The following is a 16,010-nucleotide window of genomic DNA, read 5'->3' on the forward strand; positions in this document are numbered from 1 at the left end:
TGGGTGCGCGCGCAAGAGAAAAAGAGAGAGAGAGAGAGAGAGAGATTTCCTCTCTGCTGGCTGGCCAGTTCCTTCCCAGCTTTGGCTGAGCTGGCTGGGGTCACCCTCTCCTGCCTGCAAATCTCCCCCACTTAACCTCCTTTGTCTCTCTGGAGGGCAAGGCGTGGGGCTGGCCGGAGGGAGGGAGGGAAGGAGAGGTCGGTGGGTGGGTGGCCCTTTGGCTTTGGCGTGCCTGGACTCCCACAATGCAGCAGTGGAGGTGTGCGCCTGCATTCCTTCGCCAGCCCTCCCCTCCGAGCTTCACGGCTGGGTGGCCAGACTGAGCCCTCTCCCTGTTTCCTTATGTTCCTAAACTAAATGCATTGAAAAGAGAGAGAGAGAGGAAGAGAGAGAGAATAAATTGCTGTGGCTTTTTCCTGCCATTTGGCCCAAAGCAGGGGTGAGGTTTTTGTCACCTAGAGCAGGGCTTCGGGGGAATCCAGCTGAGCACTGGCGGTGAGGCCAGGGAGGGACAGAAAATGCCATCGCTGTGTTCAGGAACAGAAACCTCTGAGGGGCCGGGCAGGGCCGGGCAGGGCCAGACTCCACCGCCGAATTAACCCAGCCTGGCCTGCACTGCACGCAGGACAGATCAGATGGATGGCATCTGCCCGAGGCCAGTGGCCACGCCACCTTAGAGGCTTCAGGGCTGTGTTTATGGTACTTTGCAGGCTTAGGATGTGAAAACACACTGCTGTATAAGCTGCACTGAATGGAAAACATTAAAAAGCAGAATGCTCAGAGATGTTTCTTTTTTACTATAACTTGTCTCCACTTCTGGCCTTCCTTTTTGAGTCATGCAGGGAGGGGTCGGCTACAGTACATGTTGCAATGCCAGCCTTGCAGCAACGACCAAGCCTGTTAGAGATAACAAAGCAGGAACCGTCCAGAAAGTGTGGAAGTGGCCCTCTTTTTATGGGGTTATGGAGAGGGTAGGTCGTGTTGCGAAAGAGGTCGGTCGGTCACGTACCTGTGGACTTCCAAGAGTTCTCTGGCTTCTCCAAAGGAAGATGACACAACTGAAAGGGACGCCTCCTAAGAAACCTAGAGCAATTACTGATCGTATTTAACTCCCAATGACTGCTTTACAGCTTCTGTTTATAGAGACATTTCTGTGGAAGGAGGGAGTGGAGCGCTGTGTGGATGCTCAGTTGCGGGCCTTTCAAAAACACATTTTTTTTCCTGGAGCTGTGCTTGCGCTGGCTGCGATGGCAACAAGATTCAGGGTCAGCGTTTTAGCAACAAAGCCAGGTCACAGATTTTTCCGTAATATGACCAGCCCTCAAGCCAGTGAGAGTCTGTGCAGATATGTACATGTGAAGCCCAGTTTGAATCCAACCTCCGTAACATCTTACACTGTCTTTAAAATAATAACAATAGAGGTTTTGCTGGAGAAGCATTTCTCCCTTATAGAATGATGTCATTTTAATTTCTGCAACACGGGTGAGGAAAAGGATCATGCCCATTTCATATCATCTTGCCAAAAGGCTGAATGGGAGGTGGGTTCATGCCTGGGTTCATCAAACTGCTGTGCCACCATGTTGCCTGAGAGGTAGGCCTAATCCTGTCTCCTCCAATGATCTCGCCTACTTTTCATACAGGGTCCCCTGCTCCCCTTGTTGCCATGGCGAAAGATGTGTGTTGCTAGGAGAATCTCCCCCTCCCTCTGTTGCTATGGCAGGGAAAAAAAGCCCAGAAGTAGAACCCCATTTGGTTACCTTGGCAACAGCCTCCATCACCCTGGCAACTGGCTCTCCATCCTTTTTCCTTCCCCACTCTTCTGTTGCTACAGTAACCATTCTTTTCCTCTTGTCTTTGGTCACAAGTTCATCTCTCTTTATCCTTCTCCAGGGCCACATTCTCTCCCTGATGACACGGTTGCCATAGGGATCGCTCCCTGGGGCCTGTCATCAACCCTCTCTCTGCCCCTGAAGGGTGGAGTTGTAAATTCCCGCCCCCCCCCCCCAGCCCTCCACAGACAGATGGGAGATGGCAAGGGCCAGGCATCTGGGGTGGAGAGGCCTGGACAGAGGAGGAGGAGGAGGAGGAGGAGGAGGCGATCTCCCTGAGGGCAAGGAAGCTCTGGCAATACTAGTCATCCGCCAGGGCCAAGAAATCAGAAGGAGGCTGAGAGGAGGCAGTGAAGGAACTGGAAAAAAGATCATCAGGCATTAAGGCTGTGTCCCTGGAGACCAGGAACAAGGCCAGACACAGGATCGAATTCCCGATCACCATGGGTGGGTGTGAAGGCTGGACAGTGAAGAAAGCTGACATGGAAAAAAAAAAGAGGTCTCTTTGGAGGAGAGACCAAAAGGTGAATCCGTGGGTTCTGGAATCAAATGTTGGAGCTGAGGCTGCCCTACTTTGGGCCCATGCTGAGAAGGCAGGATTCTCTGGAAAAGACAATGATTTCTAGGAAAGGCGGGAGGCGTCAGGAAAAGAGGAAGGCCCAATAACACGAGATGGACTGGTTCCCTCTGTGGCATCACGAGGGCCTCCCCCAAGCCCAAGGTTTGGGGCCTGAAATCTCAGGGCAGGGATGCGGCCGACCGGCTGCCTTTCACCATCTGGCTCAGGAGGCCGGTCCCCTTCTCTGTCGCGTTCCTCTTCCGGAGGCTGCAGCCGAGGGCAGGATGGGAGTTCCAGAGGGGGCACCGACCTTCGCCATTCCCTTGGCAGTGCCCCAATCGAACAACAACAACAACAACAAGCAGGAAGAACCAACCCCTCTGCTTTAATTACCAAGCCCTTCCCCAAATTGCAACACCCCTTGGAGATTGTTTTGGGGGTTGAGCGCAACCCCCTCCTCCTGCCAACCTAGGCGTCTTTTCTCTGGGCCTTCTCCTTCTCTGGCCCCTGGTCGCAGCCCTTGGAGGGCCCTGTGCCATCTCTAGCTCCCTCCCGGTCCCGGAGGGGCTTCCGAACCTCCAAACCTCCATCCTTCTTGCAGGGAGAGCCTTCCAGCTGCTGAGCCTGTTCAGGGTTGCCCTGTTCTGCTTTCGTCTTTTGCTCTGTTTTCTACCTCCTTTGGGATCGGCACCGTCTCTCTCTCCCCCCCCTCTTTGGAAAGGAGCCCCTCTTCCCCAAAAGCGCGGAGACCCTCCCAGCGCCGGCCCAGATGTGTCACTACGACTCCCATCAGCAGCGGCCGATCGCGTCAGAGGCAAAGGCTCATGGGAGTTGAAGTCCCACAAAGCTTCTTAAAGGGGCCGCCCGCTCGCCCCTCCTGCCCCGTTTCCTTCTCTTTTTAATTTTCCCAGGACTCAACGTGGGGAGGGGGGGGAGAGAGTCCTTGCCGCCTCCGAGGGAGACCTGTCTCCGTCCTGCTCCGGAGGGCCGGGCGCCCCCCCCCCCGCTCCTGAAAACAATCAATCAATCAAATAGCCCTGACGTTTTGGATTGCAAAAGAAAGGGGGGGGGCGAAAGATGCATCTCCCCCCCCCTCCCCAGGTGGGTCCAGCGAGCAAAAGAAAAGAAAACCGTTCTTGGGGGCACCTTGCAACGCGCGGGAGGCGCTCGGCGTGGGAAATGGAAAGTTTGTAAGAACCCGGGCCGTAGAACTACAACACCCAGAATCCCCCAGCAAGGCAGCCCGGTGGGTAGGTGGGTGGGTGGGTGGTTTTTTGAACGGAAACTTTCCCGACCTCCGGGCCGGAGCGCTGAGCCTGTCTGTGCGGGAACGGGGGAGGGGGCTTTGTGCCTGGGAAAAGGGAGGGCGCGCCGGCCGCCCCCGCTGCGCCCCGAGCGCGCCCCGCTCCCTCCCTCCCTCCTTCCCGGCCGGTCCCGGCGCCCCTTCGCTCCTTGCTTTGCTCCGGGGAGATGGCGAGGGCGCTGCTGCTGCGGCCGCCGCCGCTGGTGGTGATCGTGGGGGCGACGGGCACCGGCAAGTCCCGGCTGGCGCTGCAGCTGGCGCTCCGCCTGGGCGCCGAGATCGTCAGCGCCGACTCCATGCAGGTAAAAGGGGAGGGAGGGAGGGAGGGAAGGAGGGCGCCCCTGAGCGTGGGCAGAGCGCCCAAGCCCCGCACCGCCCCCCCTTCCGCAGGAGGTGGAGGAGGAGGAGGAGGAGGAAGAAGCCTCTCACGAACACACACAGACACGTGAGCCCCGCACGCACACGCACACACACGTGCGTGGGCTTCTGACTGGTGTAAAAGGGGAGCCGGGTCGGAGAGGGCTTTCCAAAGTCTGCTCCTTAAGAGAAACCAAGAAAGAGAGAGAGAGAGAAAGGGGGGGGGGCGCCCCGCTGCCCCGCCCTGCTGCCATCCGGGAGGCCGCTGAGAGAAAACACGCAGAGTCACACTGTCAATATTTATCTGTAATGTATTTATTTGTAGCCAAACGGTTAAAACGCGCCGCGCCCGGCAGGCGCTTAGGATCAGGTTCGAATGGCCGAGCTGGGCAGGGACGCCCTGGGACTCGAACCCGCAACCTGTGGTGGCTCAATGGGAAAGCAGCCTTTCCAAGACAGCCCCCCCCCGGGGTCTTCCTGGAGCAGGAAAGACCTCCGCAGCTGTGGAAGCCCCCCTCCCGTCCCAGCCCTCCATCTTGGGTCGGGGGCCCTGGCAGAGCAGCCCTGGCAGATGATGCCTGTGTGTGTGTGTGTGTGTGTGTGTGTGCCCGCCCGGAAGTCCCTCTCCTTTGGCGGGGAGCCAGTGCCAGCCTCTGTGGCCCCCCCCTTCTGCTTCTCCAAGACAGTTCTCCCCCTCTTGAAGGGGGCAGCGGGGGGGATGAATTCAGCAGATCAGACCCCCCCCGTGTGCCCAAGCTTGCATGTTGTAGGCCAGAACATCTGGAGGGCCAAAGGCTCTCCCCCACCCCTCTGTTGCAGGAACGTTTTTGGTAAGGGTCCAGTCCTGAATCCCTTTTCCCCCCTGTTCCATGTTCCTGTGATTTTAAAACACAGGGAAGACAACAGCTGAAATCCGGTTACACCACTCCATTAAAAAATGTGTTTTAATATTCATCTTTGTTACCATTTTAATTGTGGTTTAATTCCTTTAAAATATTTGTATACTTCCTGTTTTTTTAGCTTTTAAATATTGTTTTAATGGCGTAAGGTGCCTTGGGTCCTTTGGGGTAGAAAGGTGGGATAGAAATATTTTAAATAAAATAAATAAATAAAGTTTGGTCTGTCCCTCCTGGCCTTTCCCCCTCAGGTGTACAAGGGCCTGGATATCATCACCAATAAAGCCTCTCCTCAGGAGCAAGCCCTCTGCAAGCACCACATGATCAGCTTCGTTGACCCTCTGGTCACCAATTACACCGTGCTGGACTTCAGGAACGAGGCCACCGCTCTCATATCCTTCCAGTGGTTGCGCCTCGTGGCTGTCCTTTCTGTACGCGAAGGTGGTCGCCGTGTCCAGAGTGTGGTCAAGAGCAGAGGCTGGGAGGGGAGAAACGGGCGGTCAGGAATGGCGAGCAGGAGCAAAGAGAAAGGAAAAGTTCGGGTGTCAGGACCCATGGATTTTTAGCTGGGATGGAGTAGCCTGTAGCCTGGGCCACCTTGCTTGGAATCCTAGCCTTTAAACAAAAAAAGAAAGAAAATGGTTTCGGGTTCTCCATGATTAAAGGAAAATTATTAATATAATGAGTGGAAAGAAGGGAGATCTTCACAATTCCCCCACCCCCCCAACTTTGATGGTTTTGTTGCTCAGATTGATAGTTCAGATTTACCGCCTTCTTTTTATTTTCATTTATTTTTAGGATTTTGATGTCATCTTTCTTAAAATTATGGGTGGATGGGTAGAAATATTTCTAAGCTGCCTTTTACCAGGAACTGCCAGAACGAGGTGGAATCAGTGAAATCACCTCAAAACAATCTAGAGCAATTGTGACGTTTTTAAAACGAGTTCACAATTTCAACAAAACAATTCCTCCACCAATGGTCAGGAGGAAAGGCCAAAAGCCTCCCGTGAGCCCACAGAGTCGGGAATCTGCCACGCTCTTGGAGTAAAAGGTGAAAAAGTTATGTACTGTACTTGCCGGTAATATCTGCCAATTAGTGTCAGGTTTCTCGCTCCAGACCAGTTTCAGTGTGAAATGGGAAGTTTTTGTCAAGGCCTTCTGTGGGACGGGGTGGGGGTGGGGGTGGGGGGCTCTTCCTGTTGGTTCTTGTGCTCCTAAACGTTCCCACATCAAAGATCTCTTGGCCTCCAGAAAGATTCCGATTGTGGTCGGAGGCACCAACTATTACATTGAGTCGCTCCTCTGGAAGGTTCTGATTGGCACAGAGGTAATCAGCGCTGGATCCCTGAGGGCTGGGCTTCTGGGGTCTTACGTCCAAGTAGTTGGAAAAATTAAAAAAACAAGAACCCAAATAGCAAATTGCCTGTCCCTCCCCCACCTCCCAGGAAGCCCGAAGAGAGGAATTTACCATTTAAATGTCATTCCCACCCCTTCCTGCCCTCCCCACGCCCCCATGTCTGGTTTAGTCCATTTCAGGAATTTAGATGTGCCCGGCCAGTCCTTTCTGTTTCTCAAACTGTCTTTTTTTTCTGGTGAGAAGGTCAGAGAGGGGCCAAAAAGGTGGTTGGGATAACGTTGGCTTCTTGCAGAAGGACCAGCATCCAGACACCGTGGACCGGAGGGCAGAGCTGGAGAAACTGGACAGCCAAGAGCTCCATCGCCGGCTGAGCCAGGTGGACCCTGCGATGGCGGCCAGGCTGCATCCCCACGACAAGCGTAAGCTGGCCAGGTCTGTCTGCCCCAGGCGGGAGCCTCAGGAGAAGGGCTGCGTCTTTGTCTGATGGTCAGGGCCCATCAGGGGCGGGGGAGGTGGCGGCCGGAGGTCCCTGTGCCTCTGTGAAGCAGAGCTTTTCCTCCTCTGGGCTCAAAAGGAGGGGGGCGGCATCCGGGCACAAGCAGCATCTTGGCGGCCGTGGCTTCCCTGGCTTGGGCAGGCAGCGGGCCTGGCTAAGAAACCTGGGCGCCAGGTAAGGCCTGCTTCCCGCATCTTGCCTCCATTCAGCAGAGCAGGGAACCAGCGAGTAAGAAATAGTGCAGGTACCATCAACTAGGTGCCCTCTGGGATAACATGTCAAAGGTAACTCTGGGGAGCATGCCAGAGGCAACCCTCTCCCTGGTGTAACAAACGATGTTTTCTCTGTTGTTGTGACGTGCCGTTAAGTCGCCTCCGACTCATGGCGACCCGGCGCGTGAGCGTCCCCAACGGCCCAGCTGACCCTCTTCCAGGCTCAAGCCTGTGGGTTCCTTCAGGGGGGGGGGTCCCATCTCGTATTTCTGCTGACCTTAAACGGCTGCCGTTAAAAGCCTTCTGGGTGATTTTGGCTAGAAGAGCTCAAGGATTGAAGTCTCTGGCTGGAGAGCTGGAGGTTGGGGGTTCGATTCCCCCACAGGGCTTCCTTGACACAGGCTGGACTGGAGGAAAAGGGTCCACAGGGTCCCTCCCAGCTCTGCCGTTCTAAGATTATTATTATTATTACTATTATCATTAGTTTAAAGTAGTGGGAAATAACAAAGATGTTAACAGTACAACAGGTAACATGATTGTTTAAAATGTGAACCAGGGAACTAGAAATGGGGGTCTTTCCGTGGCTGACACTGTCCTAAGGCGAGGGAACGGACCCCTTCCAAGGAGTAACTGTCTCAAGCGCTGTGGCTTGGGCGCTGCAGAGCGTGAAGGGAAAAGCGAGGGGTGGGATTCTGTCCCCGTGGCTGAAATCAAGCATGCCCTTGGCTCCTCCATGGGGCTGCATGCCAGGTCTTCCTTGGCCCAGTGGGGGGATTGAATTGCTCGGGGCTGGGAGGGACCGGCACCTTCTCTGGTGTCAGGCACTGCGAAGGAAGCAAGCCTCCGCCCTCGCCGCCACCAGAGCCTTGACTCCCGGGCTGGGTGGGACGGAGAGGCAGAGCCTTCGTTCGCCACCGTCGCTGGAGGAGAAAGTGGCTGGAAGAGAAAGTGGCCCGACCGGCTGAGCAGCATCGCATGCCTCGAACGCGTGGGAAAGGAGGCTTTGGCGGGCCTCGGCTTGCCGTCCCGCCAGACTCTCCCAACCCAGCCCTGCCTGGGAGCCCTTCATGGAGCGAGCAAGGGGGGCGTCTTCTCCTGGCGCAGCTGAGCCGGAGCCCCCCAGGTGGACGTGGCCGACTGGCGGCTGAGACAGGGCCGGAGCCGCCGAGCCACACTAGAGCCCCGATGGGGAGGGGTCCGTCCCGAAGCACGTCCTCGTTCTCTGTTCCGCGATGAATAACCACTGCAACCTTCAAAGACAGAGAACGGCATTTTTGGGGTGTAAATGTCTGCGGACTGAAAACTGCTTCTTCCGCTGCCTGTGCTCTGCAGGAGCGCTTTGACACCCAAAGGATCTTTAAATCTTTGAGGTGTCCCACAGGCTGCTGCGCCTTTGCTCCCCCCGCCCCTCGGGACGTTTCTGCCCGAATAAGGGGCTGAGGTTTGCTTCCCGTGCACCCTTGTACCCTGTTTCCCCGAAAATAAGACACGGTCTTAGATTAATTTTTGCTCCAAAAAACGCATTAGGTCTGCAATATTTTGGGCCCGCAATAAAAGCTTCCTTTGTCACAGCCTTCGGATTCCGTTCCCTCTTCTTCCACGCCCTCCCGCCACCGTGGCCCCCCACTTCTGGGACTGTCCAGGTTTAGGAACCCTCTCTGGGACTGTGACCCACAGGTTGCTGGAGCCCAGCGGGGTCTTGCCTTCTGGGCCCAGTGGCGTTCTGGCCTCACTCTACCCCCACGAAGGAGGTGGGCCAACCCCTAAAACTGACCTTTGGACTTTCTCCCCTGCAGAAGTTTGCAGATTTTTCAAGAAACCGGCGTCTCGCACAGCAAGCTCCTGCAACAGCAGCGGGAGGAGGAAGGCGGGGGGCCGTTGGGGGGGCCCTTGAAGTACCCCAACCCTTGCATCTTATGGCTTTATGCAGAAAAAGCAGGTAAACAAAGGGAGGAGGGCTGAGGAGCAGCAGCACCTGGGGCCCCGATCCTCTTGGCTTGCTTCTGATCTTCACTGAAGGTCCGCTGGTACGGCTTCTTTGACCCTGTCCATAGCTTTTGCATAATAGGGTTAGAGCAATTGCTACACTTGAGGGCAGGAGATGCAAAACGAGACTGAAACCCTTCTAAAATAAGGTGTTCTTTCTCCTACCTTAGTTTTAGCAAAAACTCTGGTTTTGGAAGGTCTCAGTTTTACTTTCAGCTGACGAGTCCTTCCAAGTTCGTTTCAGAGGGGCTGGTGTGAAATCCCCACCCCACCCCTCCCCAGTCCTGCAGCAGCCCACCCTTGTCCTAAAACGTTCCTTTCTGTGGGTCTTCCTCAGTTTTGGACGAGCGGCTGGACCAACGCGTGGACGCCATGCTGGCGGCTGGGCTGATTGAGGAACTGCAAAGCTTTCACCGGCGTTACAACGAGGAGTGGGTGGCGTCGGACACGTGAGTTTCCCCCACTCCATGCTCCTCTCCCAAGGGAGGGGATTGAGGTTGGAGTCCATTTTGTGTGTGTGCGGGGGTGCACGTTGGAGCAAGAGTTCCCCCCCCCCTTGCAGTTGTAATTGGACTCCAGTTCCCATCGTTCCTCCCTGCTGGCTGGCTTAATGGGAGTTGTAGACTTATCCCCCAGAGGCGCTGGCACACTTTGTCCCAAGGAAGGACCCCTGTCTGATTGGACCAAGACACCCCCCCCCCCCCGCGCCCGCCCGCGCCCCATGGATTGCTCAGGCCGGATGTCAGCAGCTGGTGGAGGGAGCAGTTCGGTCCATGTTAGGGGATGTATGTGAGCGCTCAGAAGGAAAGAGCTGAGACACCCCCCCCTTTTTGGCCCCCTCCTCAGCCAGGATTATCAGCACGGCATTTTCCAATCCATCGGCTTCAAGGAATTCCACCAGTTCCTGATCACGGAAGGCAAGTGCACAGAGGAGGAGAGCAGCCAGTTTCTGGAACAAGGTGGGCAGAAGGCAGCCCCCCCCCCCGCTTTTTGCATGGTCGGGGGTGGGCGGGCGGGCAGGGGAGCACAAGGGGTTTGTGTTGTAAATGGCATGAAAAATGAGCATCACAGGCTGGGGAGAGAACACGTTTTGCAGGAGACGTAAGTAGGATCTTGAGCAAGCTCTCCCCCAGCCGCACTGCCAGATTCTTTGGGAGAAGTTTTGGCTCATGGAACAGGTCAAAACCTGTTTGGTTGTGCCAGGAAAACACAGCCTTGCTTTTCCAGACTTCACTCCAGGGTGCTGTGTTTCTCTCCACCCCCCCTCCAAAATCTTCTAGAGATTGGACTGGTCCTTTTTTTTGGGGGGCTGTTCAGAAGATCTTTTGATAGAAACACCACCTGCCCGCCCCCACCTCTCTTTTCCTGCTTGCTTTGTCCTGCCCTCCTTTTTTAAAATCTATTTCTATTGATGTCATTTCAGGGATCGAGGCTCTGAAGATTGCGACCAGGCGGTACGCCCGGTATCAGAACAAGTGGATCCAGAACCGCTTTCTCAGGCGTAAGTCCTTCTTCCCTGGGGCCACCGCCATGCCCCGTTTCGAGGAGGGAGAGGGGCAGACCCTTTTGCTGACTCCCCTTTTGCAAAGCCTTGTATTGCTAATTTCTAGACTCTCTCTCTCTCTCTCAGGGAGGGGGACCTGGTGGTGGTGAGGATGTGAAGGAATTCCAAGGAGGCACCAGATGGTGAGATTCTCACCATGAAAACAAATTCTGATTAACCTAAACAGATATTTCCCCCCCCCCCCCCCAAAAAAAATTCATGTAGCAAGATTCATTTGAAATCCTTTCAACGGGGCTTTAGTGCTTATTTGTAATTTCAATCGATGGATGGTTTTGGGGGTGTTTAAAAAGGGTGAGAGGATGGCTGAGGAGAGCCGGGGAGCGACCAAGGGAGCAAAGCACTGAAAAATAGGAAGGCCATGTCCGGGGAGACATCTGTGGCCACGGGGTCCCATTAAAGTGAAAGGCCCCGAAAGGCCAAGCTGCCCATTCCCCCCCCCCCAGTCGGATTGGCCTTTCCCTGCCTTGCCCGTGTGGCACCCCTGGCAGGGAGACAGGGGGACCTGCCAGCCTCCGCTTTGCCTGGCCGGGCTTTGCCGTTGGAGGCGCGCCAGCCCGGCAGCTGGGAGCCGAGCGCGCGCTTCTTGAAAGGTTCCCTCCCGGTGGGTTTAGGGGAAAGGCAAGCAGAGGAGGAGGAGGAGGAGTGCAGTGTGTGTGTGTGTGTGTGTTGGAGGGTGCCGTGAAAGAAACCCGAGAAAGGAGAAGAAGGAGGCGAAATGTCGAACCAGGTGCAGAGGCTTTTCCTAGCCCAGGTGCGCCTCGTCCTGTCCTTGCCTTTTCCACCCCGCAGTCAGTCGGCAGGTGTGCCCTGGAGTTGGGCCTTTGTGGTCAAGGAGGGAAGGAGCATGGCCTGCTTCTCTGTAGGGCAGCCCAGGTGAGGGCTGGCGCCTTGGGATGGAGCGGCAGGCAGGTGGCATCCTTCCTAGGCTGGGGGGGGCAGGGTTTCTGGGCATTTCCAGAGGGCGGCCTGCACCTGCATCCACCTGGCCCCTCAGGTATGGGATTTGGCCATGCTTTGGAAAGAACAAATTTCTAGGCCTCATGCACAAAAGACATAATACTTTGTGCATTCTTCGAAGCCAGGTGTTTTTGCCTTGGTCTCTTGCCAGATGCTTCAGCCTCTCCCTGGTTGTTTTTCATCACACTCAGTCCCAAATTGTCTATGATATTAAAACATTAAAATCCACTGAAATCAGGCAGCCGCAAGATCTGAGATCATCCAGAGTGTTAAAAAGAAAAAGTCTTCCACAATTTTTCCCCTTTTATAAAAGCCTTCAGCTCCTGATAAGAGAGCCTCGAAGAGGTCAAACCTGTTGGTTCTCGGTTGGGAGAATATTTCAGAGCTGAGAGGGGCACCACCACCAAAAAGGACCCAAGCCGGGCTCTTTCTTGGTGGCGCCAAGGGGGGAGGGAGCCAAATGGGAAAACCAGGTGCCCTGATTTGAGCCAGAACTTTGGGTTCCCTGTAGAAGCGTGAATAAAAAAACGACAGGTCCGAGGAAGCTGCAGCCAGCGTAGTTAGACCACAGCTCAGTTAGAGGAGGGGTTCCCAGCCTGGGGTCTCTCCAGGTGCTGCTCTTGGACTGCGACTGCCTGGAGCCTCCACCCCGGGCGGTGCTGGCCAGGATTTCTGGGAGCTGCCATCCGAGAACGTCAGGGTGACCCAAGGTTGGGAGCCCTGGAGCTCAAGGCCAGCGCGGGGACCGAGGGCCACCTTCTTTCTTTTCTGGCTCTCTCTCCAGGCCCCGGACCGAACATCCCTCCCGTGTACGGTTTGGACGTCTCCGATCTCTCTCAGTGGGAAGAAAAGGTGCTGGAACCGGCTTTCCAGATTGTGCAGAGTTTCTGCCAGGTATCCGGACCAGCTTTGAGCTGAGAAATGAAAATGGGGAGGAGAACCCCTAACAAACTTTCCTTGGCCACAGAATGCTCTGGGCCAGTGGCACTCTTTCTTTAGCCTGGCCTACCTCACAAGGTTGTTTTTGTACATATAAAACTGGGGAGAGGAAGCCCCTCCTTGAGCCGGTTGGTGAGATCATAGCAGCGAATGACATGGGTTCAGAATCCCACACAGTCTTCTGCTAGATCCCTAAAGGAGGAGGGCCAGTGGCATTCGGAGGGGGAAGGGACCCACATCTCCTCTTAAAAATGTCTCCCCGTACCATGGGGCGGTCTCCCGCAGGGGAGCTTGAGCTGGGATGGGGATGCCACCTGCCCACCTGGAACAAGCCGCAGAGCCTGCCGTGGGCCCTGCACGCCCCCACCCCCATCTCCAGGCATCACCAGTGCCCTCGTGTGTTCTCTCTCTCCAGGGGCGGCCGCCGGCCACCAAGCCCATCACTCCGGAGCCCGGGCCAGAGGGGGACAAGCACAGTCGCCGCACCTGCGAGGTGTGCGACAGGATTATCATCGGAGACACTGAATGGAAAGGTGAAGGAGGGGAGGAGGAAAAGGGGGGATGTGGGGTGAGGGGGCGAGAGAAGGAAAGCAGCCAGCCAGGCCTGGTGGGCTTGTATGGAGTCCCTCGGTGGCCAGAGACGGGCCCGGCTTGGGCTGCTCCCACAATCTGCTCCCCCCAAGGGTGGCCTGCAACTCTTCCAGGAGAGCCGCTCCTTGATTTGGTGGGAGGCCAAGAGCCTTGGCCGGGACCATCTGTTCCTGCCGCTGCAGCTGGCCGCCCTTCCTCCCTTCCCTGCAGGGCCGCCCCTCCTCTGATGCAGCAGTAAAAGTGGGGACCTCCGAGGACAAAGGGAGTCCCTGGAGCTGCTGGAGGAGGAAGCAGGAAGCAGAAGGAGCATTGGCGAGTGATTTAGTCCTCCTTGTGCAGAAGGTGCTGGCGAAAAATTAGCATTTTCCTGCAAGGAGGGAGCAGTGGTCCAGTTTCCACCTGCTTAGCGCAGCCAGGAAAGGATGGCCCAAAAAAGGTGAAGTGGATCTTCTCACCTTTGGCCTTGAAAGTTCTGCAGGATTAGCCCCGAAGGAATGCAACAGGGAGAGAAATCGATGAAAGGCTCTTTTGCTCTTGTGGATTTCAAAGAAAGCAAAATGGCTATCAAAGCCTTGACCTCAAAGGGCTGGTCTTGCAGATTGGGGCAAAACTGAGGGGACGGTGCAAGGAATATATTGGTCGAAACTGTGAGCCGGACTTGCTCCTTTAAAGCCGCTCTGCCAGGCAGAACACTAGCACGTGGGCTGTCGTTCGAACCTTTTTCCTGAGGTGCTAGCTGTTTCATTGAAGGGCAGCTCCCGGGAGAAGCTTTCAGATACATCCTTTCCGCTTCTGGGATATTCTGTCCCAAACCAGGAATCCACCTTCTTACTCCTGATCATCTCCATCCCAGTCATGGTGCCCAACCCATATCTATCTCCTTGTACATTTAGAATAAAGAAGACACCTTCTTAGGGGGATGTCGGCCAGGCGTATCGGAGCACAGAACTTGCCCTATAGTTTCTCCACCCTAATATTTTGAAAAATATTCAACTTCTGCTGGCAAAGCAACAGCTGGAATTCTGTCGGGGATTTCCTCTGGCATGAAGTGTGACGGCAGAATGAGCAGCTCCCTGCTGGTGTTCCTCATGGCACACCTCTCACGTTAGCGGTCGTTTGCACCCCCTGCCCCCCCCCCCGTGATTTAGGCAATGACACTCCTCACCAGGCCCAAGTCCCTGATAGGAATCCTCTGGCTTGTGTTGGCAGCTCACCTCGGATCCAAGTCCCACCGTTTCTTCCTGAAGCGGCTGCAACGCCTGGCCGCCAGCGCCACCCAGCCCGGCCGCGGCTGCCCAGGGAGAGGAGAGCGGCAGAGAGACGAGGAGAAGGAGGAAGGGCCGGTGGAACCCGCTCAGCCTTGCCTGTGATCCCCGGACTGCCCGTTGACACTTGGGCTAGAGACGGGCAGGATCGGACCCTCCCTGGGGGAGGGGGAGGTCACGGAGACACCCATACCTTCTTCAAGGTGGAGATTCTGAGCAAAGGAACTATTTCATGTTGGAAGCAACGGGTGAAGCTGGTCTAAGCACGAACATCATGGTGCTGATGGGGCTTTTAAAAAATTATATATATATATTTCTATCTGATGAAAGCTTCATATTCTGGTCCAGTTGCTGGTGGTGCCTTTTGAGAGCTGGAGCCATCCGTCTGTAAGGGCGGGAGAGCCAGGCATCTCTTGTGAGAGCTCCAGGAAGGCAACGGGCAAGGAAGGTGACGTTGCGTCCACTTATGATACCCAGACTGGTTTCTTGCCCCACGGGGAAGGTCACGCTGAGGCCACATTTCCCGGTGGGTCCTGTGATGCAACGGGAAGCCCCAGGGCAAGGCCGGTCACCCATGTTGGTTCCCTCTGCCGTGGGTCTCTTTGGGGCACTGGGAGGCTGGAGAGGTGGGGCCGGTCTTTGCAAGGACCAAACGCCTGCCAGAGCCTTTGGGTCAAGGGAGGGCTGTTCCCCTCGACCTCTGCAAAGGGGCCCCCCTGACGGGACCCTGAGGAAGGGGCTTGAATCGCTGGGGAATGACTCCTTACACGGCCAGCGCCTCAGAGGGCCGGGGTCCTCCTTCTGTCCCCCTGCGCTCCACGAGAGGCACAGACTCGCTGCCTGAGTGCAAAGGGTCACGGGGCCTTTGAGGAAGCTTGGCCCCCCCACCTCTGGAGGGTCCCGTGAACATTGCCGGATCCCTCTGTGTGCACCTCTTAGGAAACACCCTCTTCCCCTTCTGCCAGCGCTGGGTCCTCTGAGAGGCTGCACAGGAGCCGCCTTTTGGAGTCCTTCGATGGGGATGATTGTAGTCTTGAAATTGGGACTCAGTTCCTGCAGAGAGACATCAGTGGGGAGGGAAAGACGCGCCCCGGTTCAGCTGGACCTTCCCCATGTGGTCAGCGAGTGAGTTGCAGAAGCAGCCAGCTCGCCAAGGTGCCCGTGGAAGGGCCCACAGCTGCGTGGTGGGCGCACAGTCCTGCCACGGCCTCTGGCCCCATAGCGAGGCCTTCCCCATTGGTGGGTGCTTGACCCCCCCCCCGGTCCTGAAAAAGGCAGGAGGAAAGGCAGCGGCGACTCCATCCAGGGCAAACGCCAAGGCTTGGGGCCAGTTCTTATTGCAACACAGAAGGACCCTATGCCGTCTTTCACTCCGCTGGACCAGCCCGACACCCCCCCCCGGCCGCCAATTCTAACTGTGGAGTGCATGTCAGTGGAGGGAGGGGGGGCAGGGAAGACCAGGGCTGCCCCTTCGCTCCATCTGCCCGTGGCTAATCCACAGACAAATGCTGGTGTCCCATCTGTCTCCCAAGCATCTCCGCAGCCCCCCCCCTTTCTGCCAGCCACTTTAGCTAACTGGCTTGAGTCAAAGATAAGGTCATTAATTACGGTGGGATTAGAAGGCAGGGGGAAGCCCCCCCCCCCCGCGCCTGCACCTTGCGTTGAAAGCTTCTCTGGCGCATTTCCTGGCTCCAGCCAC

At 56.1% G+C, this 16,010-nt stretch overlaps 1 protein-coding gene across 3 annotated transcripts; it reads left to right on the forward strand.

The window, feature by feature from the left end:
* The first annotated feature begins 3,352 nt into the window (after positions 1-3,352).
* Positions 3,353-14,640, forward strand: TRIT1 (tRNA isopentenyltransferase 1). Of its 3 annotated transcripts, none has more exons than XM_078380125.1 (11): positions 3,353-3,489; positions 5,196-5,335; positions 6,172-6,271; positions 6,594-6,733; positions 8,806-8,948; positions 9,333-9,444; positions 9,842-9,954; positions 10,419-10,496; positions 12,301-12,410; positions 12,871-12,988; positions 14,256-14,640. In XM_078380125.1, the coding sequence occupies exons 1-11, from the start codon at positions 3,466-3,468 to the stop codon at positions 14,414-14,416; spliced, it is 1,239 nt and encodes a 412-aa protein (XP_078236251.1). In that variant the 5' UTR covers positions 3,353-3,465; the 3' UTR covers positions 14,417-14,640. The 3 variants fall into 3 exon arrangements, with proteins under 3 accessions (XP_078236251.1, XP_078236250.1, XP_078236249.1); XM_078380124.1 differs by lacking the exon at positions 3,353-3,489 and adding an exon at positions 3,708-3,993 and having other exon boundaries at positions 6,597-6,733; XM_078380123.1 differs by lacking the exon at positions 3,353-3,489 and adding an exon at positions 3,710-3,993.
* Positions 14,641-16,010: the final 1,370 nt, after the last annotated feature.

The sequence above is a fragment of the Pogona vitticeps genome, chromosome 9 (genome assembly GCF_051106095.1).
Source record: "Pogona vitticeps strain Pit_001003342236 chromosome 9, PviZW2.1, whole genome shotgun sequence".
NCBI lineage: Eukaryota > Metazoa > Chordata > Lepidosauria > Squamata > Agamidae > Pogona > Pogona vitticeps.

Coding starts and splice junctions, on each gene's coding strand:
- TRIT1 (XM_078380123.1), top strand. CDS start 3,859: ATGGCGAGGGCGCTGCTGCTGCGGCCGCCGCCGCTGGTGGTGATCGTG. Junction 10,497..12,300: donor CCAGAACCGCTTTCTCAGGC/GTAAGTCCTTCT, acceptor CTCTCTCTCCAG/GCCCCGGACCGAACATCCCT. Junction 12,411..12,870: donor TTGTGCAGAGTTTCTGCCAG/GTATCCGGACCA, acceptor CTCTCTCTCCAG/GGGCGGCCGCCGGCCACCAA.